This window comes from Biomphalaria glabrata, chromosome 14, assembly GCF_947242115.1.
Source record: "Biomphalaria glabrata chromosome 14, xgBioGlab47.1, whole genome shotgun sequence".
NCBI lineage: Eukaryota > Metazoa > Mollusca > Gastropoda > Planorbidae > Biomphalaria > Biomphalaria glabrata.
The window spans coordinates 7,798,700-7,813,332 of record NC_074724.1 but is presented as its reverse complement, the minus strand read 5'-3'; the positions used below and the strand labels follow the sequence as shown (position 1 = coordinate 7,813,332).

General features: G+C 35.9%; 1 protein-coding gene across 1 annotated transcript; it reads left to right on the top strand.

Moving 5' to 3' along the window:
- The first annotated feature begins 2,344 nt into the window (after window positions 1–2,344).
- Window positions 2,345–13,285, top strand: LOC106050701 (fibrinogen C domain-containing protein 1-like). The gene is made up of 5 exons (XM_056010226.1): window positions 2,345–2,913; window positions 5,732–5,772; window positions 7,096–7,215; window positions 11,447–11,566; window positions 12,841–13,285. The coding sequence occupies exons 1-5, from the start codon at window positions 2,853–2,855 to the stop codon at window positions 13,210–13,212; spliced, it is 714 nt and encodes a 237-aa protein (XP_055866201.1). The 5' UTR covers window positions 2,345–2,852; the 3' UTR covers window positions 13,213–13,285.
- Window positions 13,286–14,633: the final 1,348 nt, after the last annotated feature.

Below are 14,633 nucleotides of genomic sequence, written 5' to 3'. Positions count from 1 at the left end.
TTGTAAAGAGAGTTATGGCTTGCTCACTGCGGAAATGTGAGCGACTTAATATTCTTTGTAATTAGAAACTGGCTCTATAGACAACCGGAGGAGCGGTGGCTGAGCGGTAAAGCGCTTGATTTCCGAACCGGGGGTCCCAGGTTCAAATCCTGGTGTAGATCTTTGGGACGTCTCTGAGTCCACCCAGCTCCAAAGGATACTTTACATTAGTTGGTAGTTGTGCTGGCCACTTGACACCCTCGTTAACCGTGTGCCACATAAACAGATGACCTTTACATCATCTGCCCCTATAGACCACAAGATCTGAAAGGGGAACTTTATTTTTTTACTCAATAGAGACCTAGTTAAATTATTTGGGGTAAATCCCGTCATTCTGAAGTGTACAAGACATTGCATTGCATATTTGGATACGCGCTGAATTAGTTCTGTCTAAAAGGAGAGTAGACGTGACTCGTCAGCGATAACTGAGAGGAATCCTCAGAATAACATACCGAGATCACCAATAAGAAGTCCTTTTCCCCACGGGCACTCCCCTTAGATAATTGTACTCTTTATTCCTCCCACACTCATTCTCGGATCAATTTGAAACTTTAAAACAATGATTTATCGTACCTAACCCTAACAGTAACAAAAGATGAATTAATAAAAAAAAATAATAACCAATTAGTGATTCAACTATTGGTCATTAATTATTTTGTTTGATATCGAATAAGGGAAATAACCTCCACATTACTGAGTTGTATAGTTTTAGGTGCGGAGTTCTTTCCTTGGACTATATTTTTTTCATATTTTGCTTTTTAATTATATTACGATTATTGTAAAGCTAGAAAACTTGTGTCCATGAAATGCTTACAACCAAATATGTAATTCAAACATCAGACGCTATTTTGTACAAATTATTTATTACATGTTTATGGCTTTGAACTTTAACAAAAAAAATTAAGGCTTAGCTTCAACCATCTAATCCACACACGCAGTCTTGATGGCCGGTGAATACAAAGAAATCACCCAGCTCCTTAACCATATGTCTCCTATTTTTTTAAACTGATGCACCACAATAAAGCGGTGTTCTCAACAACCTCAGGGCAGAAATTTTAAGTTCAAATTATTTAAACTCAAGTAAGACTAAAAGTATTTAAGAAGCTACCTGGCTGCTTCTAAAATCTAAATGTTGTGTACATTTTTAAATAGTCTTTGTATTGTATAAGCTATTTAAAAAAACGTTGATATTCCAGTGTTGTTGTCTATATTTCCTTACTTGTCTTATAATCCAATGAGACTTCAATTTTCTAATAAATGTTTGGAAACAAAACTAGAAATTAAGAAATGTTTACCTATAAAGTTTACTCTGCATTTCTAAGAAAGATTAGGAATAGTAAACTATTATAGCTGCCTGTTCTGAGTACTAGTGGTTCAAGTACCTTATTGATAGCAGCCTTCGAAACGAAAAATGTATGCAATCCTATTTACGAAACCCGAGTAACAGAAATTGTGTTAGGCATCTCATTTGTTTGATCACAGCATCTTCGCAATGGCCCTGACGTGCCTAGGACTAAGGATGAACCTCACTCGGGAGTCCTTTCTATTTGAACAATATATGGCCATTAATCTTGTTAAGTCTATTACCACAGCGAGCAAAGTCCAGAGAGGACGGAACAAGTTTTAACCCATAAACTTTGGCTTAGTGCTCAGAAGCGTACTGTTGACCTATTTTCTATTATGGTTGTTGTCAGGACATTGATTATTCATTTTTAAATATTTAAAAGTCTAGGTTTGTAAGGTATAATTTTAATTACAAAATGTGTGTATATTAAAGAATAATTATGTTTTCTATTTGCTTGATAACTATACTAGTCCCGACGTTCAGCCTAACAGACACACCATACACACCTAGTTGTACATAACTTGTGTATGATGATTTAAAATAAAATATGAATTTAATACAATGACATGTTTACAATGATAGTGAAATGAATAATGTGAATGATAAGTAATTACAAATAAATATGAAGATAATAAGTCATACATTCATTCTGAGTAATAATAATATATTAAATAAATATTTAATAATATTAATAAATTAAGCACCTTATATTATGTTGCATGACAACATTGACAAAACATTCATAATGACTTTGACCACATCGCAGTTTCATAACTTATGCCAAAGCTTCGTCTCTGTAACAGGTTCTGTATAAACTACTTAAGAACATCCATCTGGTTAGTAGCATAAAGGGACTGTCATTAACTTCTGTCCAACAAAACTGACAATGATGTCGACAGCAATGTCCAGGGTAATAACAGCACCCACAGTATCAATATATAACGCCAACGCTGAAACATATAGAAAAAAAATAACAGAGATTCTAACGTCTAATCTAAAACTACAAATACGATCGAATCCTTATAAAAAATATTTCACATTAAACTCCCCCTAAACAGCGGTCAAATAGTCCTACCAAGAATAACTCCTGGGCACTACGGTTAAGGCTGTCCTGTTGTCCAAGGCCAAAGATTATTCAGGACCACAAATGTACAGTTTGTCTATCAAGTTGGAGATGGCGCAAAGCACTCCAAAAGTGTGAGCTAATAAATTAGGCCAGTCTAAATCATGACAAAGATGACAAGGAAAAAAAAAATACTACACAAAATAAAACGCCAAAAAATGACGTCATCGTTGTTTGTTATTCTTTTTTTTTTTCGGATAAGTTTCACAAAATGAGAATCGCTGGTTTACGTTGGGAAAAAAAGGTTGACGCGGCGTCAGTTTGATTAGCACGTAAGTAGTTAACTTGGTATACGAAAAGGAGGCCTCGTAGAGATATACAGACCTTCCTTTAGAGCTGCTAATAATGAGACTGTATTCAGTTCAAATTATGACTTGCCTCCTAACCCTAACCGGAGCTATACCAAGTGAGTTTACCTCTTTTCTTTTTTTAGCCTTTAATCCTTCTCATGTTAGTAGTTAGTAATTGTTTTTTTTTTTTTTTTTTTTTACCAATCGTATATCAAGTCACAGCCCGTCTGTCTCTCTGGTAAAAAATGTGTACACTTTATTACTCCCACATCCATTCTCGGATAAAGTTGAAATATTAAGCAATTCTTATTGCACTAAACAAAACATTGATCAATAATAAAACTAGTCATTAGTCATTTAATTATTGGTAATTAATTATTTTGTTTCATATTGCACAAGGGAAATAACTTTTACAGTACTGAGATATATAATGGCGCAATTATTTCCCTTAGATGATGTTTGTTTTGTAGAAAAAGGATCTTTTATATTTTGCTTGTTTATGAATCGAAGCATGTCCTGTTTGCTTTTTAACTTGATCGCTTTTAACATTCAAAGAAGCCATTTGGTTTGTTCTGTGTGGGTTAAGTGTTGTTATGTGTTTGCTATATGTAGCCGACAAATTTGTTAAGAAATAGTTATTTACCACTTGTTTAAATGTGTTTGTTCTTGGTACTTGTGGATTTTAATAACAGCCCTATATATTCCTCGCTGATGTTTGATTTTTGTTATGTTTTTTTTTTGTGTCAGACAATATTTTTAATATTTGAGTGTTTGTATATACATTAAAACATCTGCGTTTCAACACGACCGTTGCATAATCAGTGAAAAAGTTATGATTGCCCCATATTAGCTCAACCCAAAAGAAGACCCGATTATGTTACTGTTCTCTTTTGTATACTCCAATTGGGAAGATGTTGTGTATTGAGGGATGTGCATCTCTACTGGTCAAGCAGTCATATCCTCTACAGATAGCTAGCAGCTCTAGTGGTCAGGCAGTTGTATCCTCAACAGATAGCTAGCAGCTCTAGTGGTCAAGCATTTGTATGCTCTACAGATAGCTAGCATCTCTAGTGGTCATGCAGTTGTATCCTCTATAGATAGCTAGAACCTCTAGTGGTCAGGCAGTTGTATCCTCTACAGATAGCTAGCACCTCTAGTGGTCAGGCAGTCGTATCCTCTACAGAGATCTAGCACCTCTAGTGGTTAGGCAGTCGTATCCTATACAGAGACCTAGCAGCTCTAGTGTTCAGGCAGGCGTATCCTCCACAGAGAGTTAGCAGCCCTAGTGGTCAGGCATCTTGTGAACTCTGGACTTGGCGACTATGCGAAATGTCAACGTTAAAAAAAAGACTATACAAAAAGCACAATCTCTGGATCACTTAAGGGCAAAATAAGTCACGTATGGTCATCCTTTAAAATCCAAAATTAGTCCTTGGACGTCTTGACACAGTCTTGCGAGATGAATAAGATGAGATCTTGGGCGAGATAGTTGGGTCGGTTAGATATGAACATACTTGTCAAAAAGTATCTAATCTGGGTCTGTAGAATTCATTCTGATCAGATTGGTTGCGTGTTTCTGAATGCGTAGTATTACTCTTGAGTTCGTAGTAATAGACTGTTAATAGACACACAGATCAAACCACTTATAAATAATTCAACAGGTACATATAGAATATAAACGTTTTAATCCAGAACGGGAACAGTGTAGTCTCATCCACTATAATAAAAGATTTTATTACAATGAAAGCCTAACCTCAACTGTCCGTTTATCTATATCTGCACTATAGTCTCGTTTTGAATTTATGTCGGCGTAATGTGCATTCACTAGCAGTCACCTAAAGTGCGTCTCTACATACACTTTACTTAATTAAATCCACCTCCCCCTTCCCATCATGACCCGGTGACAACAGGCAGGCAGCAAAGAAATAGGTGTGTGTACGTAGGGTATAGGCGGCTTAAGCGTCATTGCCGTTCACAGGTGACACAGAGCAGAATGAATTCTGGCAGCTATATGAAAGGCCGATCAGCCCTAGTAAGGTTTGTAATGCTCTTCTCAAAATCACGAAGACAGGGTAGCAAAGGTGCCTCAAACATTGCATGCAATAAAATACCAAGGCCAGCCTACCGCAGCTGGAGACTTAGAGGTGCCCTAATCAAGCGGCTGACTTTGTCTCTCTGTTGTCTTTGTTTTTTTCAGGTTTCTGTGTCTTTGTCTGCTATATTTTCTGTCTCTGTCTCTCTTTCTGTCATTATGTCTCTATATGTCTCTCTCTTTCTGAATGTATGTCTTTATGTCTCTCTCTTTCTGTCTTTCTGTCTTTATGTCTCTCTCTTTTTCTGAATTTATGTCTTTATGTCTCTCTCTTTCTGAATTTATGTCTTTATGTCTCTCTTTTTCTGAATTTATGTCTTTATGTCTCTCTCTTTCTGTCTTTCTGTCTTTATGTCTCTCTCTTTCTGTCTTTATGTCTATATGTCTCTCTCTCTCTTTTTCTGAATTTATGTCTTTATGTCTCTCTCTTTCTGCCTTAATGTCTAAATGTCTCTCTCTTTCTGTCTTTATGTCTATATGTCTCACTCTCTCTTTTTCTGAATTTATGTCTTTATGTCTCTCTCTCTTTTTTTCTGAATTTATGTCTTTATGTCTCTCTCTTTCTGAATTTATGTCTTTATGTCTCTCTCTTTCTGTCTTTATGTCTAAATGTCTCTCTATTAATGTCTATATTTCTTTCTCTTTCTGTCTTTGTCTCCAGCTTTATCTGTTGTCTTTCTGCCCCCTTCTCTCCATCTTTCTGCCCCCTTCTCTCCATCTGTCTATCTCTCTCAATCTCTCTCTCTCTCTCTCTCTGTCACCATCATTCTCAATGTTTCTAAACGAAAATAAGTTTAAAGTTGTTCTTTTTCTTTTCATATTATAATACTTTCATTGTGCAGACGGACCCGGACCCGCTGGAAGAATGTGTCACGTCCCTGAGGTAAAAGTTTAAAGGTCATATTAAGACTAGTGTAAGTACATTGGTCTGGGAGATTGTCATTAAGAACATATTCAAACATCAATACTGGGAAATAGTCTAGGAAGTCGAGTAAATCTTTTGGAAGCAGGTAGATCGTAAGCAAAACAAAACTAGCCATGCCAAGTAAATGGCTGGCTTTCTAAAGTAAAGGTTGGACCCTCATAGCCATTCTCGGGTTCATAGAAACTAAGAAATGTGCTAATCGTTGACCTCGAAAGAGAAACATCTTTTATCCAATCTACACACTTATCATTCTTACTAGTGAAACATTAAGGGGTCATCCATAAAACAGGCGAAATGAAGTCATCCCGATTCCCGATAGCTAATCACACAATCACACTCAATATAAGATTAAATACAATTAATATGAAGATACTGATACCAACTCATGAAAGCTTAGCTTACTTTATTATCATACATTTTAATGTAATAACTAGCACTCCGTAAACAGGGGAAATCAGATATAATATTATATATACGTAATTACAATTTATGAAACAGTAAATTAATTTTTTACAAAGCTTATATAACAACACACTTTGTCAGTCTGGTTTAAAATGTTTGTACACATTATTTCTCCGATACCCAATCTCGGATCAAGCTAAAATTGTGTACAATTATTTCCTTTACCTGACTATACAAGAATCAATTACAAACAAAAGGTAGTTTAATGACTATTGGTAATTAATTATTTCGTTTGGTATCTCAAACAAGGGAAATAATTTGTACTTGACTAAAGTGGTGGTATAAGCTGAATTAGTTTCCTTTATAGGTCGCCGCTTTAAAGGAAATAAGAAACAAACAATAGGTTACTGTACACTTTTCTATAGTCTTAAGCACCTCACTAGCAGAGTGGTTATTACATTGGCTTGAGAACGAAAAAGAGAGGGAAAAGGAAATAGAGAGTGGGCTTTGAAATTTTATTATAACAGATAAAGTAATTCACGGGCTAAGAAAAATATGTAAGGTTGAAAGCTAAAATATGGCCCGTTTATAAAAATTTAAGAAAAGGGGGGCTTTTCGGCCATAGTAAACAATATAAAACCTGGAAACAAATCAAGGGGCATAACCGGTGTGTAGTACTAGTATTGGTATGGAAGTGTTTGAATTTTGCATCAATTATAATTCTCTTAAAAACTTAATGAGCAAAATACTGAGCTCCGCTGCCATCGCTTTTTATGTTAACTGCCTAGTTCTAAAAATAAATTTTCCTTTTTAGGACGGTGTTGACTCTGTTATCAGCATCTTTTATTAAACGTCTATCGTGTTTCATTTCTATTTGAGGCAGGGGAATGCGTAAAGGGAATGAAGCCCAGAAGCCACAGGATCATTTACTCTTATGCCAATTGCGGTCAAGTGTTCTGTGATACAACAACAAATGATGGGGGCTGGATCATATTCCAGGTACGTTTATTACAAAGCTTTTATCAACTCTGTCTGTCTGTTAAAAAAGTTTGTACACGCTATTTCTCCCACACCATTTCGCGGATCAAGATGACACTTTTAACAATTTCTCATTGGCGTAATTCATATTCACATAATTCAATTAAAAAACAGCAACTAACCAATTAATCAACTAATAAATGATATTTAATTATTCTGAACGATACCTACAAGAGAACGTATTCCTCCAAAATTAAAAAATATGGCTAAATATGTAATGCTTTTGTCTCCTTAGATACCTTCTACATTATTGAGTGATATGTATTTAAATGCGGAGATCTTGGCCTTATAAAACAATTTTTTTTATATATTTTGGTTGTCTTTTTTTATGTTTGCATTGAAATTTGTATCATTTTTGTCTTTACTCATTTTCTAAAACCCATGTCAGTGGCGTCACTCTTGTCGGTGTCACCTGGTGCGGTTAGCTCAGGATGTCACCCCCTCTCCCAATTGACTTTCTTCAAATATGTTCCAATAAACACTATTGTTAGTTAGTTCTTTTCGTTAAATATATACATTGAGCTGATTACCCACTTTTATTGATTATTACTAAAAGTAAAATGGGTGTCAATGCTATTATAAAATCCCGCTATTTATAACATTTATTCAATTGTTATTGCAAAGTTTACAATAAAATTTAATTAAAATTAAAACAGAACAGGTTTCCTTTGTTATACTTTGAAGCAGAAATGGTATAACGTTGTGCTGTGTCATTTAAACTTAGACTACCATCTAGATGTAATTAGGCATATTTGGGCATATATCTAGATAATTTATTATTACTATGTGTCTGCTTTTGCCAAGATATAATTTTTCCAATTTGGGTGTCACCCCAAAAAGTGTCAACTTGTGCGGGCCGCACCCAGGGGCGTAACTAGGGATTTGGGGGCCCGGGGGGATCGACCTCTTTGGGGGCCCCTTGCATTTTGACATTCGACATATGACATGAGATAATGTACGCAAAAATATATAAATCAAATTGGTTCAGTATATCAGTAAACTTAACAAAAAGTAATCAAGACTCTTTTAATGAATAATACCTTTGTTTATTAGTTAAATAATGCACAAGTGACAAATCTCAATTGATATCGCTTCACGTCGTGCATTCTGTGCAGCAAAGACATCTATAACATCAACTACATCGATACTTTCTAGTATTTGTGACTTCACTGACATTAAAACCATGATAAGCCTTTCTTGCGTCATTGTGCTCTGAGATACTTTTTGATGAACTTGAGCTTTGAGAATGATCTCTCACATGACGTAATGGAAGTGGCCTGACTTAGCGGTATTCGGAGGAGGTTGCAAAGTCTGAGCACACGTAATTCCCATATGAAGCCTGTTTTTTCAATATGTCTATTGGTGATTGTATTACTGTTTGTTGATGAAAAGTGCTCGTGCATCAATGACATCATTGAAAAAGCGATTTTCCATTTATTTCATCATACAAACAGGAAAAGTAGCACAGTTTTTCATAAGCGTGTCTTCATCTAACAGGTGTCTTGGTTCAAAAAGAAACCCAAAGGTATTCATTTTCTTTCCAGCCTTTGGAATCTGCCCTTCATCTCCATATGAAATCTGTCCAGCACTTCTATCGCAACACGTTTGAATTGCAGTTCTATTGATAGTCCTACATTAGAACTCAAATTCCCATTAAGTCTTTTCTTTCTTCTGGTTGTTTTGATTACAGGGAATCCATAGTATTCACTACCTTCTTTTGCTTTTTCGATGGATTGGGATTTTGTCAGTTTCTCATCATTTTGCAGAAAGCATGAAAGGGTACTAATTTCTTTAGCAGCTTCCCGTATATGCAGTCCAGAATTTTGTAGTTTCTTCCGAACTATATTAATTGGGCGCAGGAGCTTTGACCAGAATTCCAGATAGGCAAAAAATTCTTAATTTTCCACTGCATGAAGAAGATTCTGTGCTAATTTTATATGGTATTACGTCATTGTTGGTTGTTTATGTTTTGTGCGAAAGCAAAAGGATTCAGAGTATACAAAAGTGGGAAAGATCCATATCTCGTTATGCTCGAGTATATAAATACTCCGATAAGTGGACTGCCGTATTCACCATCACAACTGCTGACGAGTAGAAGACTCAGGGAATCATTCTAACAAAAGAGTTCGTCTAGGTCAAACATGGTAGAAAGCAGTTGTCATAAAAAAACATTCAACACCCAGATCTTACATCATAAAGACAAACTATGGAAAAACATACAGAAGAAATCAACGCTTTTTGAATAAGAGTTTCGATGAAGACATCTCTGAATACTATGATACCGATGAAGACAATGAACTGCAAACTGTTGGAACAAACGAAACAGACAGTTATAGACCAACGTCTAGAGAACTTGTTGTGCCAGTCAAGACAACCAGAAGTGGACGAATTTTTAAAGTTTCTAGTAGACAGTGCCGGTCGCAGTGGGCGCCGCGCTTTCATATGCCCCGCGCTAATTGCAAGTGTACATTATTAAATTAAACAATTATAACGTATATAAAATAACAGGGTTTTCGCGACCTCCTGATTTTTCAGGGCCTCCAGGAAATCTCATGAAAAGGCAAAATATATGATAAAGACTGAACTTTTTTTTTTGAATTTATTCAAATCTCCCGAAGAATAGACGAAATTGACATTTTGGGGTGCCAATAAATAAAAAGTGGCATTGCGAGCTTTCATTTGATAAAAATTTATTGCAAAGACGAAAGTAGGCCTATTTTCTAATTCAAAAAAAAATAATTTTGACATTATGCTTATCCCTACTCAGACTAGGCCCCGCGCGATCCGTTTCGCATAGGGCCCCGAAAATGCTAGGGCCGGCCCTGCTAGTAGATATCACTCTTAAGAACTTTAAAAGGAAGGGTGCGAAAGCAAAAGGATTAGATGGAAATAAAAAGAGAGTTTCCATTGGATTGAGGAAAGATGAATAGAGGGGTAATAACTCGAGTGTGAAGTTTAATTCTGAAATTATAGACGCCAAACCCGAATAATGGACTATTCTAGCATTATTAAGAATAACTTTTGAATCTGTTATACTCGATTCTGTAAATTTTGCTTCAAGGTTAATTAGTGTAGCCATAAAATACTCGCCATTTAGATCTATTATTAGTAAAGGTAACAAGATACCTGGAATTCGCTGTATATCATGCAGTTTTATTTCGTGGCAACAAAGTTTAAAATGGAAGACTGATTTTTTAAAAAAATTTTGATCTCTGTGGCAAAAAATATTTTTAAAATGTCAACAAAGTCAACGTAGGCCTACTGATAGACCTAGATCTAGGTTTAGTCTTTGTGATAAATATAATCACTATTTGTCAATCAAATATATTAATTTATGTATTTACAAATAAATTTCGGACACCCATTTGGGGGCCCCCCCTAGGTGGGGGCCCGGGGGGATTTTAAAATTCTCCCCCCCCCCATCCCCCCCCCCTTAGTTACGCCACTGGCCGCACCCCTCGCATCCCCCTAGTTACGCCACTGATTATAATTACTTTAAAGAAATCTGTTTCAATACACTGTATTGTGACATTTGTAAATACTTGAAAGTCATGCCATAGTTTATGCCGGTTATTTCCGGTAACGCTATGGAAGTTCTTGCCTAGTATCGAAGTGTTAAAATCAAACAAAGTTGCAAAATATTAGTTTATTACTGTAATAAATTTAAGGGAGGTAACTAAAGAGCGGAGCAAGGTAAAAGCTGACAATTTTTTTTTCAAATATGAGATGATCAAACAAAACATAAATGTCTTGATTACCAGGAATTCTAACAAATCACCTGGTGAGCAAAGCTAGTAATTCTAGAGTACTTTACTGGAAACAGACTGGAGCTTATCAAGCAGCTGTTATTTTAATGTGGCAAATTTATAAACTTTGTTTCGCCTTGGGGAAAATGCATATGTCACCGATGAATGAAATAGTATCCGTTATATGTCCCTTCGAAAGGATTTAGATTGTCCTCTAAATTTATATATATATATGTATGTATATATGTATATATGTATGTGTGTGTGTGTGTGTGTTTGAGTGTGCGTTCGTTCTTTCTGAGTCTGGATTATTATTCATTGAAGCTTATATTCGAATGTTTGAAGAAAATCTAAATAATGAATGGTGTGTATTTTGTTTCCCCTCAAAACTTTGTTCGTTACTCAGCTGATTGCACTCTAATAATTAACATTTTGTTTTCAAACAGAGACGAATCTTTGGCGATGTGTCTTTTAACAGAACATGGGCTGAATACCAACGTGGATTCGGAACTTATTGCACGGACTACTGGTTGGGCTTAGAAACTATCTCTCTATTTACAAACAGGGTAATAAAAAAGCTTCTGGCTGTAATATTTTATCTCAACAAAGAAGTCCCTAGACTTCAATGTTATTTCAAATTTTAATTGTTCATATCCTTGAAGGACTATGGGCAAGACATGGCTTAAACTATGTCGATGTGCCAAAACTCAAAACTCAACCTCAAACACATATTACTGTTGGTAAAAATTAAATGCCTTTAAATAATATTTCTGCTTCAGTGATTGTCAGGAAAACTACTTAAGATCTTTAAATTGCAACAAGCAAAATATTTTTTAAACATTATTTTTTAAAGAAAAAAAAAACATATCCAAAGAGGATAAACTCCGCCCTTAAAACTATATCTAGCAATAACGATCTGATCTGAACCCTCCGTCAGGTAATATGAGAAGGATGAAGAAGAAGAAAAACAGTCTCTAAATCCCCCCTCCTAGTCGAAAGTTCCGCTAGAGTTCCCAAATACCACTACACCAAAACCAACAGAAATGATCCACAAAAATAATAAACCATACATTAATGAGTATAATTGAAACATTGAATTAGTTTGTGTTTACCCTCACACATTTAGTACTATTAGTTTAAATCAGTGATTCCCAAACTGTGTTCTGGAACCCAATCGTTCCAAGAGGCCTGAATAGATTTTCACAAACTACTGGAATAATTAACTAGTAGACCACCATGTAAATTAATGTTATTAAAAAAAAGGAAAGTGTTCCACTAAATACCCAGACTGTGCGAAGTGTTCCACTAAATACCCAGACTGTGCGAAGTGTTCCACTAAATACCCAGACTGTGCAAAGTGTTCCACTAAATACCCAGACTGTGCAAAGTGTTCCACTAAATACCCAGACTGTGCAAAGTGTTCCACTAAATACCCAGACTGTGCGAAGTGTTCCACTAAATACCCAGACTGTGCGAAGTGTTCCACTAAATACCCAGACTGTGCAAAGTGTTCCACTAAATACCCAGACTGTGCGAAGTGTTCCACTAAATACCCAGACTGTGCAAAGTGTTCCACTAAATACCCAGACTGTGCAAAGTGTTCCACTAAATACCCAGACTGTGCAAAGTGTTCCACTAAATACCCAGACTGTGCAAAGTGTTCCACTAAATACCCAGACTGTGCAAAGTGTTCCACTAAATACCCAGACTGTGCGAAGTGTTCCGGGAAACACTAGTCTAAATTATAGAAAAATTAAATACAAGATTGATTCAGAATTGAATTTTTACTCATAATCTTGTTTTTAAATATTTTCCTTACCTCTATACTATTTCTTTTCAGCACTATTACGAGCTGAGAATTGACATGCAAAAAGGCAAAAATGTTCACTATGCAGTGTACAACACATTTAAAGTTGGTACCTATCGTGACAATTACAGGCTGACAATAGACTATTACTCCGGGAACGCGGGAAACGACTTCGTTACACACAGCAACGCAATGTTTTCCACAAAAGATAAGGATAATGATGCATCGGAGTCTAACTGCGCAGAGTTCTTTAATTCAGGCTGGTGGTTTACAGACTGCTTCACTGATAATCTCAACGGCGACTTGAAAAACAGTGATTGGGGAATGGGGGTTATATGGGCTCCTCTCATGCCTGATTTTAATGGGTCACTTGATTGGGTTGAAATGAAAATGAGAAGAAAATAGAGAATGGAGTTATTGTCGTGTACATTTGAGAATCATTGGAGGAAAAACAAGCAGATTAAACACTTTAATTTAAAAATAATGTTTCATCTAGCCTTTGTCTTTTATTAAACAATGCATGTCTAGTGTATGTTTACTTACATTCTTAGAATCTATTAGCCGACCCGCGGAGTAGCATACGCCGCTCTTTAGTAACGGGTGAACACTTCCTGAAAGACACAGTTGTCAAATGGGGTGGGTTTGAACAAATGACTGTGTGCGCATGCCCTGGAGAGCGAGAAAGGCGCGAATGCGGGCGGAAAGGGCGGTAGGACGGTTAGAGAGTCGGCGTGAGTTCGTGGTGTACCGCATAGTTGGACGACGTAGAGAATCTTATATAAAGAAAGAAGATTACTTGTTCTCTCCCCCCCCCCTTTTTTTTTTAGCCGCTCTCTCTGTCGCCACGAACGTTACGTGGGGTTCTCTAGTTCGAATTGCAGAAATAAAATAGTTATCTTTCCATGACTTTTTCATCGAGGGTTAGAGAGTCGGCGTGCGTGGTGTCCTGTATGGTTGAGCGACGTATAGGATTATATATACAGATGATATATTTGTAAGTTACCACTCACTGATTCTTCGATCTTTAGTCTCTTACACTATCGTATGGGCCGACGTATCCGGATGAAATTACATACACAGGTTTCTTGTACCTTATAGGTGCTCACTACGACTCGGTTTTGACGAAATTACAGCTTTGGAACCGCTATTCGCGAAAAACCGCAAGCTTTCTATCAAACCTTTGTATTTTATTTTCGGTATTTCTAGAAAAAGTCCGCATTCTACATAGATCTATATAGCATAAAAAAATATCAAACCAATTTCGTATTTAAAAAATATTATTATAATTTATTTTTTTTGCTATAACTCTTCGATGCGTTTGGGTTTACCAAAGTGAAGTGTTAAATTGTAAATTTTGCAGAGGTGTTTGTTTTTTCTGTAAGTAATTGTAAATTAAAAAGTAAAGTAAATTCTCATTTCTATTTTTTATTTGGATCTTTTTTTTTTAAATGGACTAAGTTTATTTCCATAGATCTAGGAACTTTTTTTTTTCAAGAGGGTGAGAGAATTAGAGAGAGAAAGAGAGAGAGAGAGAGAAAGAGAAAGAGAGAAAGAGAGTGAGAGTGTGAAAGAGAGAGAAAGAAACACATCAAGAAAGAGAGTAAGAGAGAGAAAGAGAGAAAAAGAGAGTGAGAGAGAGAAAGAGAGAGGAAAAGAGAGAGAGAGACAGAGAGAAAGAAAGAGAGAAAAAGAGAGATAAAGCACTGTCTTAAAAAAAATAAAAAAAAAAAAAACTAAATCCTAATAGCATTGAAAATCTAGATTCTAGATCTATTGTCATTTCGCTACATTCAAAAGTGATCAAAAAAACGATTACAATTAATACA

Bases quoted from the DNA above. Each gene is read 5' to 3' on its own strand.
- LOC106050701 (XM_056010226.1), top strand. From the start codon at position 2,853: ATGAGACTGTATTCAGTTCAAATTATGACTTGCCTCCTAACCCTAACC. The intron at 2,914-5,731 runs GTGAGTTTACCT...TTCATTGTGCAG, and splicing joins CCTAACCGGAGCTATACCAA to ACGGACCCGGACCCGCTGGA. The intron at 7,216-11,446 runs GTACGTTTATTA...GTTTTCAAACAG, and splicing joins GGGGCTGGATCATATTCCAG to AGACGAATCTTTGGCGATGT.